Source organism: Hesperophylax consimilis, chromosome 10 (genome assembly GCF_061612785.1).
Source record: "Hesperophylax consimilis isolate HC1 chromosome 10, BYU_Hcon_1.0, whole genome shotgun sequence".
NCBI classification, from domain to species: Eukaryota; Metazoa; Arthropoda; class Insecta; order Trichoptera; family Limnephilidae; genus Hesperophylax; species Hesperophylax consimilis.
This window is the reverse complement of record NC_142845.1, coordinates 25,004,906-25,026,868: the sequence shown is the minus strand read 5'-3', so window position 1 is coordinate 25,026,868 and position 21,963 is coordinate 25,004,906. Positions and strand designations below refer to the sequence as shown.

General features: G+C 34.9%; 1 protein-coding gene across 11 annotated transcripts in view; it reads right to left on the bottom strand.

Moving 5' to 3' along the window:
• Positions 1–21,963, bottom strand: part of shep (RNA binding motif single stranded interacting protein alan shepard) — a 215,707-nt gene that overhangs the window by 19,797 nt on the left and 173,947 nt on the right. For 10 of the 11 annotated variants that reach the window (XM_089636742.1, XM_089636744.1, XM_089636746.1 and 7 more), the window contains 2 exons: positions 5,261–5,485; positions 3,289–3,503 (listed from right to left, as the gene is read on the bottom strand). In XM_089636742.1, coding sequence (XP_089492868.1) covers positions 3,289–3,503; positions 5,261–5,485 — 440 coding nt within the window. Of the gene's footprint in view, positions 1–3,288; positions 3,504–5,260; positions 5,486–13,288; positions 13,342–21,963 lie in introns of those variants that run through there. The other variant, XM_089636752.1, reaches the window with a different exon arrangement.

Sequence of the window (21,963 nt, the reverse complement as noted above, 5' to 3'; positions counted from 1 at the left end):
GCGTCTCAGTGGATGAATTTTAGTTACGAAGGTCGAAGGATGTGGTATGAGGCGCTGGTAAAGAGAGAGGATGCGCAGCGCTATGAGAGTTCGAGTTCATTTGGCAGTAATTCGGTAGACTTCGTCCACGGTAGCTGTTCACCGTCCGCCGACATTCGTCAACGTTAAGTTGTTCAATTCGCAGTACACTGCCGCGCGTGTCGAAGTCATTTTTGGATTACTGTTATTTTAATATGTAATTTGTTGTCTATCCATCATTTTTATTTTATTTGCACTTCTATCTTTGATTATTCATTTTTTTCATATTCATGTGTACATAGGTACCGTAATTCATAATTATTTCTGTAATTAATTTGGTTTTTATTTAATAAAGTTTCATAACACATGTGTGTGCCAGATGTGTCCCAATTAAGCGGATTCAACTGTTATGGAAAATCGTGTGAGTACCTATTGATTAGAGTTATCACCTTACAGGTCAATTTGGTCTCCAAATGCTTATTTGAGAGGAATGTTATTTTGGGTATTTCCAAGAAAATACCACATACTTTTAAATGTGCATTAGTAACATTGGAATGTTGACGGCCGGCATAGTCCAGTGGTAACGCATTGGACTGCCATTCCGAAGGTCGCGGGTTCGAACCCGGCGTGCGCAAATAAATTTTATTTGATTAATTTGTGTTATTTCACAATTAATTAATTAAAATAATATATAGTATATTTGCGGCACGTTCCAGAGTGGAAGATACTACCAGTATCGCCCTGGTGTAAGACCACCATTCAGAATTGAAACGTTGCTCCAAATGGCTTTAGCCGTGTTTAGTGACTAGATCTGAATAGCCAGGTACTTCCCCACCTTCCTCTTTCCCTTCCCCACTTACCTTCAGCCTCACAACATCCCCCAATTGGGGATGCCATAGTCTCACTGGCTCCAGACGGGAGCAGTTGGGACTCTTGTGAGGTATTCACTATAAAAAAAAAAAAAAAAAAAAAATGTGAACAGTAATTATTTGAGATAGTTTGATGTTTTGTTGTATAAATAAGTTAGTATAACATTATAATATTATGAATACATGTGGATTGTTTTGAGCAAATTTTTTTAATGCTTGTATTATTTTTAGTGCTGAGTATTCATTGTTGGCTTGCTTGGGGTTTGGACTGTATAAGAGCACTTATTACAATATGTAGTAGTGCGAGTGTGGTCAAGAATCTCACATCTTATAAAGATCTTTCCGAGTTCATGTTTCTGATTCACACATCGTCTATCCGGTGTAAAACTATCATATACATACAACATTTTAATGCCAGGTTGAAATTTTTAGTTAAAAAATTTTTTTCTGGTTAAATTGACAATGTAAATCAGTCTTAAATGAAAGATAGCACAGTTTTATGTTCACATAAATATTTTATTTCTACCTTGTTTTTTATTGTAAAGCTATCCTATGTATGTATTTGGTACAGTTTTACATTAAAAATTGTGTTAGGTTCTCGCTCGATTATGCCTATCGGCTGCTTTTATTTCGATTTCAATGTCGGTTAGGATTGTGTTACACTAAAGAATGATTGGTTTCCGTGATCAGCCTAAAATGCTGCGTTCCTACCTGATCTATTCTACGATAATCTATAGTCAATTTATAGAACGAAAGTTAAAGTCGATTCAACTTTGGGTTTCTATTCCATAAAAAAGCCTTGTCTCACCAATCTATTTCACAGATTCAGTGAAATATACCATACAATAGACTTAGTGTGATCCCGGCTTAAGCCAGTGAGCAATCCTAAATGCCACTTCTTTTTAAATACTGACAAAATAAACATGCCAAAAATATATTTAAACATGTAAAATGACACATTAGAAGGAAAAAAATCTATAATCACTTGTAACCTCTCCCTCCAGTCACATTTTTAGGTGAACGAAATAATAAAAAAATGTTATCCTGCAAAACTTGCTGTTTGTCGTTTAGGACATTTTAAAATAAACATTATTATGTGTTATACTTGTGGAGTCATCACGTGGAACAGTGGAATTAATGAACACTTAATGACAACTCTAGTGAACTTTATTGAATGGCTGGGCTACTGGGCTATTATCAAAGGGATAAGATGAAACGGGGCCTGTGGCAGAGAGGGATGAGGAAGCTTTGTCGCTGGGCACGCGATCTTCATGTGGATAACTAAGAAACTAAGGGCCAGTTTTTTCACAGAAATACAAATATAAAGAGCTGCGGAGACGATCAATATCAATTGTTAATAGTTACATCAATTTATGACTTTGATGCGATTGACAAATGCTAATTAATTGTTTATAGAGGCAATTGAAGCAATCGACAATTGAGACTTCCCATTAATGAGGGGCATAATGATTGACATGATATTTAGATTGATCATACAGATTGTGCCATTGACAATCTTTCGTCCAATTGCTCTATCTATAGAGCTCTTTGGAATTCAGTTTCATCGGGGAATGAGATTTGTTTTACTTATTATATCATGATTGTCCAGAGTTATGGGAAAAAATCCAAAGATTATCACTGTATTCGCACAATTTAGGTGATGTTTCCGCAGACTTCCACAAAGCAACTGGGGCAAAAGTATTGACAGGTCGATTGGGGTTCTGTCAATTGCACTTCAATGCACATTGTCAATGACGTAAGCACATTGACAATTGACATTGATCATCTCCGGACCCCATAAAATTGTACAACCTAACAATTACATAATGTTACATAATAATTAATGTTTATTCCTAAATGTTACATAATCACAACTTCAAAGAAAGATGAAGCGAACCTAGAATTGAGCTTTAACGGGGACCATTTAAATTTCGTAATAAAAACAAAATGGCCAAATGGCAAATATGACACTGTCAATTACTATTGACAATATCATTTTTGATTTTCAATGAAAACACCCAAAGCTAATGGCCGCATGATTAAGTTTACCGTCCAATTTCCATGAAACTTAAGGCTTGATCAAGTAAAAAAGTGTGTGGATGTCATTTTGCATGAAGTGTAATTGATTTTCGATTCTGCCAACTTGATCAATCTTCAAGCGTCATGAATACTTGAATGTGTGTGTGCGCGTTTGTCAGTTCAGTCAAATGTACTGCCACCACGACATAGCACCACAACCACTCAAAGACATAAACTCATATAAACTGACGTTACTTTAAATATAATGGAATGTGTGTAGCCACTATGGACGAACTGCAAAAGTAATAAAGCCTCAAGTCTCATGCAAATTGGAGGGTAAACTTGATTGTACCATAATCTAGTAAACAGTGCAGTGACTTACTGCTGGCACATGGTGACTAGGTCCCTGTCAGTGGTGTTCTGCATGAGGCCACGGATGTAGAGGTTGGTGCGCGACAGGGGCTCCTGCGCCACGCCGGCTGGCGGGTTGCTCAGTGAGGTGCTCAGCGTGCCGGACTGCGAACCCGTTGCGGATGAGGAGGAAGATGTCGTGTTGCTGGGTGAGGCGGCCGTTGGCACGCGACCCGAGTTAAACTGCTGAATTATAAATTGTACCATTAATTACTGTTTACAGATAACAGGATAACACAAGATATACCCGATAGACTTTAACCAGTGATTCCTGAGATTATTTGGAGTAAATAAATTAATTTTGTCTCTGATGGGGGGTGGGGCAGAAGCACTAAACATGATGTAGGAGGGTAAAAAACCAGAGCCGAACTGAACTCAAGAATAAGTCATAGAAACGACCCGTTCTCATGTAACAAATTCCAACAGTGTACGAATGTTAAGCGCGCGATTGGCGTGTTTCCTGACTATGATGACGAAGGAATCAATGACGCTAGTTCCTCGGAGCATCTTCCATTGAAATGCCGGTAGAACAAGGAAAGCGTTCCCACCTGACACCTGTGCTTTAAAGATTCCAATCCGTTTGGATAAGGGAATCTATAATAATAACGGACTGCCCCTTTTTTTTTTCATCTTAGAAAAATATATTAATACCTACATTCCTTTTTTTATTGCCAAAAATCATTTATAACAAAAAAACATTTGAACAATGAATTTTTCACGTTATTAGATAACTATTTTACTTAAGGCGATGCACTACGTCGTGTAATATTTTAAATTGAGCCGCTATCAATAACAACCCTTACGTAGATGGCGATAGGGTTTATATTCCCGCTTAACACCATCCGCCTGTTTTGATTTATGCAAGAAAAAAACATGGCCAAAAAGTGCCTTTTATTTTATTTTGTATCTAAAAAATACTCGATTATTTCAAAAGCCAAGATGTATTCTACTCGCAGTATTTAATTAAAGCATCTGAAACATTTCTAAGCGACCAAATTTTCAAACCAAAAACACATGATTTTGCATTACTACGTATGGCATCGCCTTTATCCAAACATTTCACAATAAAATCAGCTTATTAATTAATATTAAAATAAATAGAAAGGGAAAATTTATCAACAATATGAAAGTAAGAAGGTTTACATTAAAAATATGGATGCTTTTTGCAATGATATTATATTAAACAATTAAACGTTTATAGAATTTTGAACAGCCGAACATTCTTGTTATTAAACATACCTTACTACTAAGTATACTCTTCAAAATAACAATTCAACAAACCTACAAAGAGTGGTATAAAGTCAAGAAAAGTGATGGAACAAAAACTAGGTTATAGGTTACATAGGTAACTATTAAACCTAGTTTTTGTTTTATTACTTTTAATGACTCGTATATCACTTTTTAAAGGTGTGTTGAATTTTAATTTTGATGAGATATCATGGAACCATTAATTAGGACCTTTTGTTTGAAGTTTGATCAAATTTTCAGATTTTTATTATGCTCGTACTCAAAAGATATTATTGAATTTGTTATATTGAAAAAAAGAAAAATCTGAGACCAGAAATTTTTACGTAGTGACGTCACAACTTAAAAAACGGATTTATTTATCTTACGAAAAAAAGCTAAACATTTATAATTTTCTTTAGTAACATTTTCGTTTTCCACTGGAGCTAATTTGACTACATTTTGCCCAATTTACAATACATGCGAGTCTACGCTTGTCAAAATATGAAATGCTCATTAGAAACATCAGTCCACACAATTTTTTGCAAATGCCTACTAATGATCACAGTACGTAGATGTAACACTTTATTATAAATTTAAATTCGTTATTTAATCGACTGTATTTTTCGTTAATGGCTTACTTTTTCGACAGAATGCGACCCCCATGTTGAGAAACGATGCCCTAGTGTGTTTAGTGCAGTATTTGTTTAGGTAGGTACCTGGTGCTGTTGAGCGTGATGCGTGTGTTGGGGCTGCGGGTACAGCTGCATCTGCGCGAACCGCTGCGGGGGGCCGGGCCCCCAGGAGGCGCGGTACGGGGGCGCCGCGCTGCTCGCCATGCCCGGTGCAGGGGCGGGGGCCGCGGGGGGCAAGGGGCGCCGCGGGGCCTGGCCGGGGGGCGGCGGGCCGGCGGGGCCGAAGCGCGCGCCGCCTCCTACGTTACCCTAAAACAAACAAACAAAACACACACATTACTCATCATTCATCATAGCCATCATCAAACACTATCTATACACTGCGGAATAAAGACCCATGGCAGGATTCGGCAGACTTTAAAATGAGAAGAGCCAAGATAATAAATGTATCAGAAGTCGGTGAAGCCCGAAGAAGACATGGCACTATCAAGTGAATCAGATACTTGAGTCTGGTCATGTCAATAGTCAGAATGATACAAGAGTATGTATGAGACGATGTATGCATGTGAATGAAGCAAAGAGTATCTGCCAAGATCGAGCTGTTTGGCGGTCCGTCTTTTCTGCCTAGCCCTCAGTTAGTTACCTAATAACGTAATAACATAAAAATTATAATTTTACATGAATGAGTTCTGTATAAAATAAAGAGTTCGAGAATATCTAGAAACTGAGTCAGTAGCTGAGTTAATTAATAAAAAATGAGGAGGGGATATAAAATGATAATTTAAAAGATGCCTAATAACGCAGTAACTTTTAAAATAGCAATTATAATCTTTATAAATTAAAGAGTTAGAATATTGAGAGCTAGTGGCTAAGTTAGCATCGCGTTTGGATCGTGTGTTCAATTACTCGGCTGGCTAAGTCCTCCATCACAACACAAGCAACATTTGCTGCAAACGCCTATGTAAAGATCCGCGGTCTGCCGTCTCCCGGCCTATGTGTATACCGCTTCTGACTGTCCCAACTCTCTGGAGCAAGTTGGGCTATGGAGTCCCTAACTGGGGGGTATGTTAGGGGTCTAAAGATAGTGGGGAGGGAAAGGAGATGGGAAGAAGAAGGTGGAGAAGCACGAGGCTATTTAGAGCTAGTAACCAAACATGGCTAAAGCCATTTCAAGCAATTTATTGGTTCTTTTTTAACAAATTCGTTCTGAAATTTCACGTGGTCGTTGATTTAATAACAACAGTATTCTGATATTTTTAAATTCCCTAAGCCACAGTAGCTTCTAAAAGGGTATTGTTGTGGAATGTTGCGATCGAAACTCTCTGTGGCTAATGGCTTGCCAACATTTTTTGGATTCCATAATGGAACCTTCGTCATGACTGAGTTATAAAAATATTTTTGCATTGTTCATTAATCGAACTTTCCAATATAAAGCCAAATGCACTAATAGTAGGACATACAATGAACGAAATAAAGACTGAGATTTGCTAAACATATTAAATCCACCCACCCGCCACGACCCTCTTCTTAAATAGAAATACTAGCTGAAGTCCCCGGCGTTGCTCAGATTTTTCGAAATCTAATGTATACAATGATCTTTCTCTTAATTTGAAGATAAAGTTGATTGCTTGCTTAGATCATGCTTAATTCACTTGTTCTAGGTCTCCTTTGGACATCCCTGACTCCTTTTCCGTCTACTTCCCGATCATATAAAATTATTCTACTGACATTCTTTTCTTCGTCCATTTACGCCTGAGCATTATAAGCGTCCCTATCTTAATTTTGTTCATTACTCTAACATCGGCCCTGCATGCGGTTCAGATATCCTCATTTGTATTTCGGTCACACATGCTTTTACGATAGATATACACAAATAATATAATGTTTGATAGTAAAAAGCAACCATCATAGATTAGGCAATTTTAACGCTTTGCGCCCGAAATTTCAAAGTTAGGCAAACTGCACTACACCAAATTTTCATGGAATATCCTGAAATATTTAGAAAATTCGTTAACAACTTATAACAATAATTATAAGTGGGTAGTTATTGCAATTATACCGGGTTTAGTATGGGTTTCAATACATATTTTCTTAATGAAGATTTTAAAAATATATATAATGTAACAAAAAATGGTGTCTAGTCATTTTTTCCTCTAAAATGTTTTCAAAGTGTGCGTTCAAAGCTTCATAACTTATGACAAATATGACGTGGCCCGTTGAAAATATGAGCCTATATTTTTTAACAAATTTAATTTGAGAGTTTTCAAATCTTCACAATCTACCTGAAAGTGGGTGCTTTTACCTAGAAAGAGATCTGTACAAATTTCAAGCCATTCGAGAGTGTTTTTTTGGAAGCACAAGCAGATTTTCTGCTTTAAATTTAAGATTAATAATAAATTATGATTTTTACTGACAGCGCACGAATATAAAAAAAAACGATAACGATTAATCAAAAATATTTAATAAAACACGACTCGTTTGAAATAGAGCAAAAATCTGTCGACAAATGCTGTAGTTGCATTTAAAGATACACTGTGAATTTTTTCATACATTTAGCATATTAAATAACAGAACAAAGCGTGTTTTTGATAATTTTTGAAGCTTACTTTGCGGATTTTTTTCTATCAAGGGAATTTAAAATAATTAACGTTTCAGAACAAAAAATGTATAGATATTATCTATAAAAATATCTTTTTTTTAGAACTTAAAAACTTAAAGAATTAGAGAGAAACTTGTTATAAATCGGTAGAAATTGGGAATGCGGGGGCTTAAGAGGAAACTACAAGCCAAAAATGTGTATATTCTTGGTATGCCTTATATCGTAGGTAATAGGCATTAAAATCGCTCGAAAAACGGAGTCTATACACGTTCGATTTCAAGCAAAAAACTGTTTCTTTACAAATTTTGTAAATAATTTTATAAGAAAGCAAAGAAGTTAATCAAGTGAAACTGTCACAGATAATCTTAGCTATAAATGTGTATTTTTTAAAGTTGTTTCCTTTATGCGTTCATACATTTCTATTGAAAAAATATTTTTATAGTAGCTTGCATTTATATTTTTTATCGAGTAATTTAATTTTGTATTTGTATTCTACTCAAGCAAAGCGATAGGGAAACATTCAATTCAACTAAAGCATATTTTTTGGTTTTCATAATGTACACCAATTCGTTATAAAGATTAATCAAAATAGTGATTTTTCATAAAGCTTCGCCATAATCCACTGTTATCTATTATTATTTGCTGAATAAGTAAATTAAGTTGTAAGAAAACATATTATTTCGCGTTATATTAAGCCGCGCGATTGTTGAATATATTTATTATGCGTTATCAAAATATGAATGCGAAATGTCAAGTCCAACGTCGTTCGAGTCATTGCACCTAGGAGTCACACGTGAATAATAAAAATACTAAGAAAATGACAGCGGCACACGTAACAAGGGAAAATAGTACTTTCCTGTTATGGTACGTATACATTTGAGAAAAGGAACGAAGCAACTGCAAGCGGCGTTTCGCGCCATTTGCGGTTGCTTCGTTCCTTTCCCATAAATTGAGGTTCAGTTCGGCAGTTCCGCTCGCGAATGTACACGTACCATAATATGTAGTTATATACCTTAAATAAATAGTTTCATTCTTAAATAATGTCGCAGGGTCAATTATGCGACAGACCATATGCAACTGGATTATAACAGGGATTTTGCTCGACGCTCACATTTTAATTATTTCTGATGAACGTATTACTAAAATCTCAAATGTGTCTAGAGGGATCTTTACGGATATAAGTTATTTATATTTAACATTAATAAAAATTGGACCTTCCGATTAAAATATTTTATGTAAAACGGTTTATTAATTTTATAAACCGTTTTTCAACTACCAATTAGCTATAAGTTCCAGATTTTATTTTTCTAGACGATGAATTAATAACTTCCCTAGTGATCCCTCTAAAAAAAGTTCATAAAATTATTAAAATAAACCCCACTGAAAGATCGACTTTCTAGGCCTGCTAGGGCAAAGTCGACTGTAGGTCCGTCCGTTACGCGGGGCAACGCGCCGAGTATTGTTGTTACACGACTTCATCACTTATATCGTTATGATTCTCAATTAATTTTAGAGATTTGATAGGGCAAAGTCTGTCTTATACAGAAGGGCCTGGCGTCGGTTTTATTTGTGTTTCTGCTTCACTTACGTTGTTAAGATTCTGGCTTTATTTTAGGGTTTTGTCCCGTCTTCACTATAATTAGAGACCGTAACAAAGTAGCAAACTCGCCAATTCCTCGCCTACGCAGTTAAGTACATGAATATACCAATTATATCGACACTTTTAATGTAGCAAATTTGATGTTATAACATATGTACTTAAACATTTAATTATGTCACGATATTATTTTTGTTAATTTCAGTTCAAAATTAATATTAATAATTTTTATCCAATAAAATTGTAAACCACTGTAATGTAAAAACTTATTTTTTGCAACCCCTTATTTACAAAATTGTAAACATTTCAATGTACGCAAAAGCCTCATGGGAGTGTAAAAAGAGAAAATGAAATAGTAAACAAAAAATTTAATGTAACATGTTTTTAATAAAAAAAAATAATGCGAGAATGTTATTTTTAATATAAATGATTTATTTATATACAGGGTTTTAATAAGAGGTGTTATTTTGATATTCAATCGTAAAAGATCAATGGTTTCGTTGCTTGTGTGGCACGTAGCGCCGTCTTGTTGAAAGTAAACGTTGTCCAGATCAATACCATCCAATTCCAGCAATAAAAAATCATTAATCATCTCTCGATAGCGCAATCCATTCACCGTAACTGTTGCTCCAGCCTCATTTTCGAAAAGGTCCAATGACTCCGTCGGACCATAAACCGCACCAAACAGTCACACGTTGAGGATAGAGAGGCTTTTTAACAATAACTCTTGGGTTTTCCGAGCCCCAGATGCGATAATTTTGCTTGTTGACGAAGCCACCGAGGTGGAAATGGGTCTTATCACTCAAGATGATTTGCATTTGATTCGATTAGTCAATTTTAATAATTTCAATGCGTTGTTGAAGCGTGTATCGTTCCATTTTTATTAATGGCGTAGTTTCTACTTGTCAAATGTCAACAAATGACAGTTTCAAAAGTAACATCTACCGAAATAGAGGGCTATTCAAAATCACACATCTTATAGGAAAAATCCTGTATAATAGGAAAGTAGCGGGACAAATTTAGTAAGGGAGTAGTGATTATACTTTTAAAATTTTGGTGAGGTCACCTTTTCTGGGGATATTTTGAAAATGACGCTAAACTTTGCGATTTTCTTGGTTTCCACACAAAATTGAGTTATTTGTTTCTTTTTTTATTCCTATGGATATGAATTTATTTCATAATTAGTATGTATATAGCTTACATGTACAAACATATACAGAGGTATTTTGTGGACTTGTCTGGGGTGCCCCAAGTAAGGACAGATTTAAAAAAAAATTGTGAATACCGCACAAGTGTCTCAACTGCTCCCGTCCGTCTGGAGGCAGTGAGACTATGGGGGTATTTTGTGAGACTAAATGGAGTGGGAAATGGGGAGATTCAGATCTGGTCACCAAACACGGCTAAAGCCATTTAAAGGAAAGTTTAAATTCTGAAATGTGTCTTTCATATCATGTGGTCTGTATATTATTTTGAATGAATGAATTTTGAAACAATAAAAATTAATTAATTAAAATAAATTTTACTTGCGCACGCTGGGATTCGAACTCGCGATTTCCGGCTTCCTAGTTGAGAGCTTTACCCCTCGACCACGGAGGCCGTCAAAATAGATGATAACACTGGCCCAGGAGTGGAAATGTCTTATGTAAATTGACCACATCACTTTTCATTCAAATCGGAGATTAGCACCAGTAATAAATCATGGCGATGCACTACGTAGTAATGCAAAATCATGTGTTTTTGGTTTGAAAATTTGGTCGCCCAGAAATGTTTCAGATGCTTTAATTAAATACTACTAGTAGAATACATTTTGGCCTTTGAAATAATCGAGTACTTTTTAGATAAGTCTTTTTATAAGCCCAGAAAAAAATAATGTATAAGGCCTATGAAAACTGCTTTAAAGTTCAAAATCTCCTACTTACGAACCCATTTTCTGCTACGATTTTATTGTATAATGTGGCAAATTAAGTTATTTATAAAATGATTAGAAAAAAAAATATTTATCCCTGAACATCCACAAAATAAAATAAAAGGCACTTTTTGGCCATGTTTTTTTCTTTCATAAATCAAAACAGGCGGATGGTGTTAAGCGGGAATTTAAACCTTATCGCCATCTACGTAAGGGGTGTTATTGATAGGGGCTCGATTTAAAATATTACACGACGTAGTGCATCGCCTTAAAAGAATTACCACCGGCTGACAAACTTCGTTATTGACATCTTTTAAGTCGTATATTGACATCGACAGTATTCAATACTATGAATGAATTTAATGATAACATGAACCCAAAATATTTATTACGCATAACATGATAAAATTTTAAATGAATCTTAGGCATATTGTTATCCATAATATTAATATCCTGTTAATATTCTAATTGAATCGCCGAGAGTTAAAACCGAAAACATATCACTTTAATGTCCTTATAAGTCTTTGTAATCACTATACTGACACAAATTGCTGTCGAAATTCTGGGAAATGGGCGTTTTGCAAACACGAACATGATGGTTATCATTAAATTATTATTATTCATTATCACGCGAATTAAACACAGAACCATTAACATAATATGTGTGTAGATATGTAATATAGGATGTATGAGTGCACTATGAACGTAAACAATTATCTAAATCGCATATATCATATAACAAATAAAGAAATTTGTCAAACACACCTAACACAATGTAAATAATGGCTTATTTTGACGAGTAAAGTACAATGATATGTAATTTTCTTTGTCTCGAAGTTAGAATGTTAAGACCTGAAAATTCTTTTATATGGTTACTTGATGAATTTGCACAGCGGTGAATTTCACGCTCCTATTCCTATTGCACTGCCGGACGGAATTACATATGGACGAAAAAATGAAATTTACACACGTCAAAAAAATCTGTTTATTAATCGGTTTATTTTCTTCAAAAACATAATCTAATTTTTAACCTAACCTAACATTTGTGTTATTTTTAAATATGAAATTTAGTTAGCACATACAAACACTCTAACATTTAAACCTACTAATAAATACATTTTTTGACGTGGGTAATATTTTTATTGTGAAACCGAACAAGAGTCTGAGCACCGTTCCCAACCGGCATCTCCAATTGGGGTGAGATATCGTGAGGCTGGATGTAGTGGGGAGAGGAAGGAGTTGGGAAGATTAACGTGGGGAAGTACCTGGATATTCAGATCTGGTTACCAAACACGGCCAAAGCCTTTTCAAGCAACGTCTCAATTCTGAATGGTGGTCTTACACTGGAGCCAGTGGGACTACGGCATCCCTGTTAAATTGGGGTATGTTATATTGTAAAAGCAACCGTAGGAGTAACTTTGTGTAATACATAACCTTACCCCTGTGTAAATGTAATCTGAGTATGTAAATATATACTAATTATAGATTAAACGAGCAAAACACAGTTCGGGATTCGCGATTATATACAACTCATGTAATTTTATTATCACGCGATAACAATTTCAACAGATAAAACCTAATATACAGTTATGTATATGGGAGTCACAACAGCTCCATTGTAACTTATCCCTCTTTATAACAAACGAGACAAGAATGTATGGTAAAGTCACAACAGGTCCATCATAATTTATCCCCCTTTCTAAGTACGTGGTATGAACGTATCAACACAAAGAAAAGTCACAGTAGAACTATTGTAACTTATCCCTCTTTCTAACAAACGGAGGTATGAAAATATGGGTCACAGCATAACCATTGTAATTTTCCCCCTTTCTAACAAACGGGGTATGGACGTATGAATGTATGGTAAAGTCACAGCATCACCATTGTAACTTATCCCCCTTTCTAACAAACGAGGTATGAATATACAGTTGAGTCACAGCAGCTCCATTGTAACTTACCTACCCATTTTAACATAAAAAAAAACAAACATGTAGTTGATATTTGAATTACCGTAGGATTTGACATTATTCCGTTGAGAACTGTTGTATAATCTCACTTTAAACAGAACACGAACACCCCGATGTACGAGTAACAATACGTTTTATCAAGGTTGTGAGCACCATGCATGCACGACACAACAAACACGACAGCCAAGACTCGAATCGCTACTGAGGCCTGCCAGAAATATTCTTCTAATTTATAATGTCAATTTTTCATCTATACATAGAAAAATGTGATGACGTAGGCTTATATGGAACTGCAATCAGAAAAAGATAATATAAGATAATGCTATTATCGATATATTCAGGGGCGTAATGATTGTCCGGACCAACGGGCTCACCCAGGCATTTTATTAAAAAGATCATTGTATAGGGGGTTTCGAATTCCGCAATCCCGCGGGATTTCAACAATGTTTGATGTCGCGAATTTGCGGGATTGAAAAAACAACAGGCGAAATATTCAACGAAAATAATTTTACTTGCAATTAGGTCTTCAAATGAATGTTCTGTGAAACGTGCTGTGAATTGCGAACATATTTACAAATGGAAAGCGAAATTAAAAGCTTATTTTAAATTTTATATTTATTTAAGATAACTTAATTTTTATCAAAAGTTTTCTTAAATTACCTATGTTTTTTTAAACTTGTTTTCAATATATAACTAGATCGTATTCAATTTATTATTAGATCTTATAGATAGGTGTAACTTTTACAATCTAATTTAAAAAAAATATTTTCAACATGTTACAATATTACACATTAGAATTTAAAAAAGAGAGAAAAGTCCCAACAAACTACTTTTTAAATGAGTGCTTTTCACATTGAAAAGAAAAAAATATATTACAGAGATAACAAAAACTTGAATTTAAAAATGTATTTTATAATATTAATGATAGGTGCCACAGATAACTCAAACAAAATAATAAATTAAAAGTTGGCTTTATATCAATTAAACACAACTTAAGCCCCCGTATTCCCAATTTTTACCGATCTATAACAATTTTCCCTTTAACTCTTTAAGTTTTTAAGTTTAAAAAAAATATTTTTTTAAAGATAATATCTATACATTTTTTATGCCGAAACGTTAATTATATGATATACCCTCGATAGAAAAAAATCGCAAAGTAAGCTCCGTAAATTATTAAAACACGTTTTGTTCTATTATTCAATACGTTATAGGCATGATGAAATTCATAGTGCATCTTTAAATGCAACTAAAGCATTTGTCGAGAGATTTTTGCTCTATCCATCGAGTCGTGTTTTATTAAACATTTTCTCCTAATTGATATCGTTTTTTTAATATTAGCGCGCTCTCTCTAACATTCGTATTTACATATCTCACTTTCAAACCATATTTGAAACGCTTACTACGGGGTCTTAACCGTCAAAATCACAATTTCAATCATTCTATGAAACAACAGATCCTAAAAGATGCTTTTGTAAAATGTTCGATTATTATTCGAACGTATTATGGGAAGATAAGGGAAAAAAATTATGATGAAGGTTGAGAAGAACCTGGATATCCATATCTGATCACTAAGTATAGCATTTTAAGCAAAGTTTCATTTCTGAATAGTGACTTTTGCGTAGGGGCGAGATTTGCCGCTACGCCACTGGATAAATCTGGCCATATATTATCCATTTGCATCGTTATCAACAGTTACATTTACATGTGTATTGGTGCATATTTTAATAATTAATTAAATATCCGTAACATAAATTGTTGACGTATGACTGTATTCTATATTTATTGTCATATCTGGTCGTTATCAAGATGTCTACAAAATATTCTAGCCGGAAATAAGGGCGCAACGCAAACTTTGAAAATATAAGGAGAACAAATATCTATTCAATGGCCACAAAATTAAAAATTGACAAACATAAATAAATAAACATTTTTTTGTAATTCTTTTCAACCAATTTGTGCTGGTTTTCGGCTCATAATTGTTGCTATGACAGCTGAATCTGCATCAAAAGCCACTATAAATCCATAGTTAGACCACACGACGGCCCCTTTTGTCAAATGGTCAAGATCCTTGGCTACGAATCCGGGGTTCAAATTCCGGCGTGCGCAAGTAAATTTCATAATTGATTTTTGTTATTTCACAATTAATTAATTAAAAATAACATAAAGTGTATTTGTGGCACGTTCCAGAGTGGTAGATACTTTCAGTATAGCCCTGGTGAAAGACTACCATTCAGAATAGAAACGTTACTTGAAATGGCATAAGTCACGTTTGGTGACGAGATCTGAATAGCCAGGTACTTCCCACCTTTCTCTCCCCCATCTCCTTCCCCCCAGTGGGGTTAAAAAAACTGAGCTGACTTATTTAAAAATATTAAATATGTTACCACCACCCCATATACTCCAAAATTAAATGGAGTTCTACAAAACGATAAAAATTTTAAAATAAAATGTGTTTAGCATGTGAGTTGAATATATTAAAAAAGATTTTGAAAAAAATGCCAACAAAATGAAATTGAAAGTTTGCTTGAGTTTGTAAGAAGAATGAACAGGTAATTAATTATTATAAGCAATAATTAGTCGCCTGAAATATCGCCGGGTGATATTGCTTTTAATAATTTGTTATCCTTTATGCTATGCATAAAACCATGTATTATAAACTTTAGTTTATCTTTAAAGAATAATAATACTTGACAAGTCAAAATATTTCACCAACAAATGTAGATATAATATGTCTCGACGCCATCTAGTGGGAAATATAGCACTAACAAAGCCTTTCCTACAAAAATAAAGTTGTTTGTTTACAGGTGAAAAACTATAATAAGCAGTAAATGTTGATGAATTATTTGGCGTGTAGGAAATAAGCCGACGTAGCTCAGTGGTCCAGAGCAACTGACCACACATCAGAACATCCGAGTACAATTCCCGTCGCGGCATTTAATTTTACTAGGGAGATATTTTCAATTTGTATTGATATTTCAGTTGACTAATTATTGCTTATAATTTTTTTTATCCTTTGTGCTATGCATAAAACTATAATTAATTATAAGGGAACTATAATAATTAACTTAAGAAACTTCTAGTTCCGATCAGATAAAGCATTATTACAATCGCACAGGAAATAATTTTAAATTCCGGTGATAAGGAAATGGATAAGAATACCTTACAAAGAATTAATATCATATCAGTTTTGATATCATCAAGTCACATTATCAGGTTATCTATCTGCAAGTCAAACGTCACTTGGTTAAAAATTATGATAAATAATAGTACGTTTGCGTAATGCTGTCAAAATGAAGCTCACTTCACAAGGCAAAAGATAAAACCAATCACTCATTAGTCATTGTCATTATGCTAATCATCAGAGATATTCATTTCGGTTGTACGTGTCCTGCGTAAACTCAGATCAAAAAATAAAATAAAGTGAGTGCTTAACTTGGTTCAATGAACTCTGGGTGTCATTTTTAATTTGGTAGTGTGAAAAAATTAACAGCCATACAGTACCTACACATAATATTTTATCAGAAAATTATTTCAAATCTTATTTTTCAAAATTGGAACAGATTTGTCAAGAATTCAGGCGATATATATCACGTGATATATCACGGGTCTGCCTGGTAATTACAATTTACTGATTTTAAAATACAGTTATCAAACAATGTTATGTAAAATACCCAATCTGGCGTAATAAAGGTTTGCTAAATACAAACATGCTTTACGACAAACATTCAATGTTTATTTTTACTAATAATCATGCAAACTCACAATAGATTTCTGACGAATTCAGTCGATATCGTATTGACATAGGGCTTTGTCTTGGTGCGATACTACTAAGATATCTTCCACTCCGGAACGTGTCGCAAATATACTATGTATGATGTTTTATCGGAAATATACTTTGTATCGCACGACGGGATTTTAACCCGCGACTTCCGGCTTGCTAGTCGAGTCTCAGCCCTCAACCACGGAGGCCGTCTCCCGGCCGAACTCAGCTCAAAGTTCTGTCTTTAAATTAATTAATAAATTTACAAAATGGGTTTTTTCCAGGGTATCCAGAATTGGTACTGAAGGAAGACAGCAGGAGCTTGACAGGAATGGATGTATCTCTAAGAGTAGGTAGGCACTCTTCAAGGATTTTAGGTTGTAGCGCAAATGATGATGGTGATACTGATGTGGTTATAGGATAGGTTTCAAGCATTTGTACGCATTCACAATCTGCACGTCTAATCTGAAAATAAACTTGTGTTTTCTTTTTGAAAATAAGTACATATATATATGTACATTGTACATATAATAAAATTAAACCTCTGCCAACTTTACATACGTGACCTTTGCGCTGGTTAATGTGAGATTGGCTCTTTTCCAGGGGCTCTAAATCAAATATATGAAAGGATTAAAGTTGGAAAATTAATAAATAAGGGATGCAATATCTCCTATTATTTTTTTTTAAATTTGTAATATTCAGGGTGTAGGTGCGACTAATAAATTTATTGTCATTATAACTTATCGTGCACCTTGCTTTAAACGCTAATAAGAGTCAAAGATGTTTAGGTAGAGATTTAAAAATAAAATCAAAAGATAAAACAATGGTTTGATACAAATTCACTAACCTTAAATGACACAAAAACTAAATATATTAAATTTATAATCCATAATAAAGAGACAGATAACCTCAATACAAACCTAAACCTAAAAATTTTTAAACGTGAACCAAGAAGATTCTTGCAACTGCCGAAAATTGAATGAAATACAAATGATAAAGTACATAGGAATAATGATTGATCAAAATCTAAATTGGAACAAGTTGCAAGTTGAAAATATGAGCAACAAATTTAAAAAACTAACCTATTTTTAAAAACAACATGAAACATTTTAGATAAAGAATTTATTACGCCTTAGGACAATTTCATCTACAATATGGTCTTATCGGATGGGGAAGTTCATGCGATTCCATTCTAAAAGCAGTACACACAGCACAAAAGGCAATTTAAAAAAATATATTTAGAGTCCCCATCAGAACCCACTACAGACTATGTTTTAAATTCCCTCAGTGTTATGTCTCTGAAACAATTATATTCAAAAGATATTTTAATTTATGCATTCAAAAACCAGGATAACTTTGCACACACAAACTCGAGTCGATTCACAGGATCGTTATTACAACATACATTTCACCAACCTACAACTAAAACAACTTTTGGGCAAAGAAATTTGCAATATTTCTCTATAAAATTATTTAAAATCCTCCCTCTTGCAATAAAAACCATTAAAAAATAGCCGACCTTAAAAGAAATATTAAGATATGGATTATTGACAAGGGACGGAAGAATATACAGGATTTTCCAATAAGAGGTGTTATTTTGATATTCAATCGTAAAAGATCAATGGTTTCGTTGCTAGTGTGGCACGTAGCGTCGTCTTGTTGATAGTAAACGTTGTTCAGATCAATACCATTCAATTCCGGCCATAAAAAATCATTAATCATCTCTCGATAGCGCAATCCATTCACCGTAACTGTTGCTCCAGTCTCATTTTCGAAAAAGTAAGGTCCAATGACCCCGCCGGACCATAAACCGCACCAAACAGTCACACGTTGAGGATAGAGAGGCTTTTCAACAATAACTCTTGGGTTTTCCGAGCCCCAGATGCGATAATTTTGCTTGTTGACGAAGCCACCGAGGTGGAAATGGGCCTCATCACTCAAGATGATTTGCATTTGATTCACTCAAGTGAATTTTAATAATTTCAAAGTTAAAGCGTGTATCGTTCCATTTTTATTAATGGCGTAGTTTCTACTTGTCAAATGTCAACAAATGACAGCTTCAAAATAGCTTTCAAAACTATTGAAATAGCGGGCTATTCAAAATAACACCTCTTATTGGAAAACCTGTAGATAAAATGTTGAAACCTAACAAAGATTAACCTTACATTACGTTTTTCTTCTGTACGTTTTACCACTATATATTTTTCTTGTATAATGTTATGTTTTTGTTATATTATTTCGCTTTATAATTTACCTATTGTTTATTTGAACTTTTACAAAAATTACTTTAAAAAAAACTACAAACAGTATTGTAAGTACACAAGCAAAATATTCTCTATATTTCTAACGCTGGTGCTTATTCTAGTTTTTATAGGTACTTCAATGGCGGATCGGGTAAGATCGTTGCAAATTCTAATGGTTCGCGACAACAACTTATTAACTGATAGCTGTGGTAAACGGACAAGGAGCCTAATATTAATTTATTACCAAAATAGTCCAGTAATCTTCATGCTCACGAAGCGGTCTATTTCTAGACATTCGTTAAGGCGATGCACTACGTCGTGTAATATTTTAAATTGAGCCGCTATCAATAACAACCCTTACGTAGATAGCGATAAGGTTTAAATTCCCGCTTAACACCATCCACCTGGTTTGATTTATGCAAGAAGAATACATGGCCAAAAAGTGCCTTTTATTTTATTTTGTGGATGTTCAGGCATAAATTTTTTTTTTCGATCATTTTATAAATAACTTAATTTGCCACATTATAAAATAAAATCATAACCGAAAATGGGTTCGTAAGTAGGAGATTTTGAACTTTAAAGCAGTTTTCATAGGCCTTATACATTATTTTTTCTGGGCTTATAAAAAGACTTAATTAAAAAAATACTCGATTATTTCAAAGGCCAAGATGTATTCTACTCGCAGTATTTAATTAAAGCATCTGAAACATTTCTAGGCGACCAAATTTTCAAACCAAAAACACATGATTTTACATTACTACGTATGGCATCGCCTTAATCATAACGCGGTGTTACATCAACTGATTGGGTTAAGTTGTTTTACTAATATTCAAATGTAATATTGTCATCAAATGGTCAATCAGCGCCATTGCGTTTTTTGAAATCTTAAAGATCTTTGTTAAACGCTGATTTTAGGTCCATTTCCGTTTTCTATTAAATTAAGATAAGCTGACAAGCACAACAACATAACAGTTGTGCTTTTCTACTGATCACTATTTGTTCAAAAGCTTAAATGAATCTAGAATCGGCGTTTAACGGGGACCCTGTACAAGTCTCAAGTCCGCCCAACTATTGAATTTGGGAGCCACCTTTGGGCTGGTGCCCCAAAATACTTGATAAACCTGCTTGAGTCTGTGCAAAGGAGAGCGATCCGTCTGATTGACAATCCGTTGTTAACAGACCGATTGCCTTCTCTGATGCATAGACGCAATGTAGGCATGCTGTGTCTGTTCTACAGGTATTTCAATGGAGCCTGCTCCAAGGAGCTAGCAGCATTGATTCCTGATGCACCGGTGCACGTGCGCGAAACTCGACGGACACGAACTGAACACCCGTTCACGGTTGACGTTGGCTTCATGAGAACGGGCCGTTTTTACGACTCGTTTTTGTGTAAGTCGGCTCGTATGTGGAACGAGCTACCGGCATCTGTTTTTCCTCCCTCCTATAATCCGAGCCTCTTCAAGGCCCGCATTAACAAATCCCTTCCTACAGCCCCTACCTTACTCCGCCTCACAACGCCGCCCAACCGGGTGGTGACATAGTTCCCCTGTCTGTGCACTGCACAGGCAGGGACACTCTTGTGAGGTGTCACATAAAAAAAAAAAAAAAAACCTTCCAAATGTAAAAATAAATAAAATGGCGCCGATTGGCAATTTGAAGACGATGTTACATATAAATTTCCATAAAACGTGGGTTGATCGGTTAGGTTAGGTTTGCCATTTGATGGCAATGTTGCAATTATTTTTCTTTCAAATACCTCAAAGTTTGACTCTGATTTTTATAGAAAATGCTAGGAGTTAGTCAGTTGGGTTCAGTTTAAAATCCCTGTTGATAAAATTATTCATGTAGTGTCGCTGGCTCACATTCAGCTGGCCATATCCATGGTAATGGAACGGGTATGTAAAATATATAAATCCGCCCCGACGAGGCGCCACTGGAGTCATGGAAGTAATATCAATTTACAAACGAAGCGGAAAACGTTTTTGGACTTCGGAAAGCGTAAAAAAATGTCACGTATAGTAATAAGTAATAACTGAGTTTCCGTTTATCAAAATCTCGCTTGCAAGATGAAGATTGTATTGAGGAGAGAAGAAAAACCACAAGAAGATTTTTTTATAAATAACGCGCAAGAGCTCTAATCGCTTCCAATTGTCTGGAGCCGTTGGGACTATGTCATCCCCAATCGGGGGGTTTGTTATGAGGCTGAACGAAGTGGGGACGTGAAGGAAAGTTCCTGGCTGTTCAAATCTGGTCAAAAAACACGGAAAGCCATTTCAGGCAACTTTTCGATTGAGAATGCGAACAGACATCGCATAGTGACTTTTGCGTAGGGGCGAGATTTGCCGCTACTCCACTGGATAAATCTGGCTATATACAGGGTGTATCGGCACGTACCCGACAAACTTTTACCAGCTATTCCTTAGCACATTTGGAGTAAAAAATGTTATCGGCACTTTGCTGTCCGGTAACATTTTTTTTAATAAAAAAATTATTTTTCATATTTTCACCACATGTCACCAATGTTTTATCCTTTGTCAAAGTTTGAAAACCCGTCTGGCAATATTTTGTTCGAGTCTCGTTGAATAATGTACGTACTTACCTACGTTGGCGCGCTTTTACAATCACAACGAAATGGCACGGCACCATTCGTCTCATTTTTAGCTATTATTATTTAGTGTGTACGAAAGAGCGAGGACACTTTTTGACACACTTGCT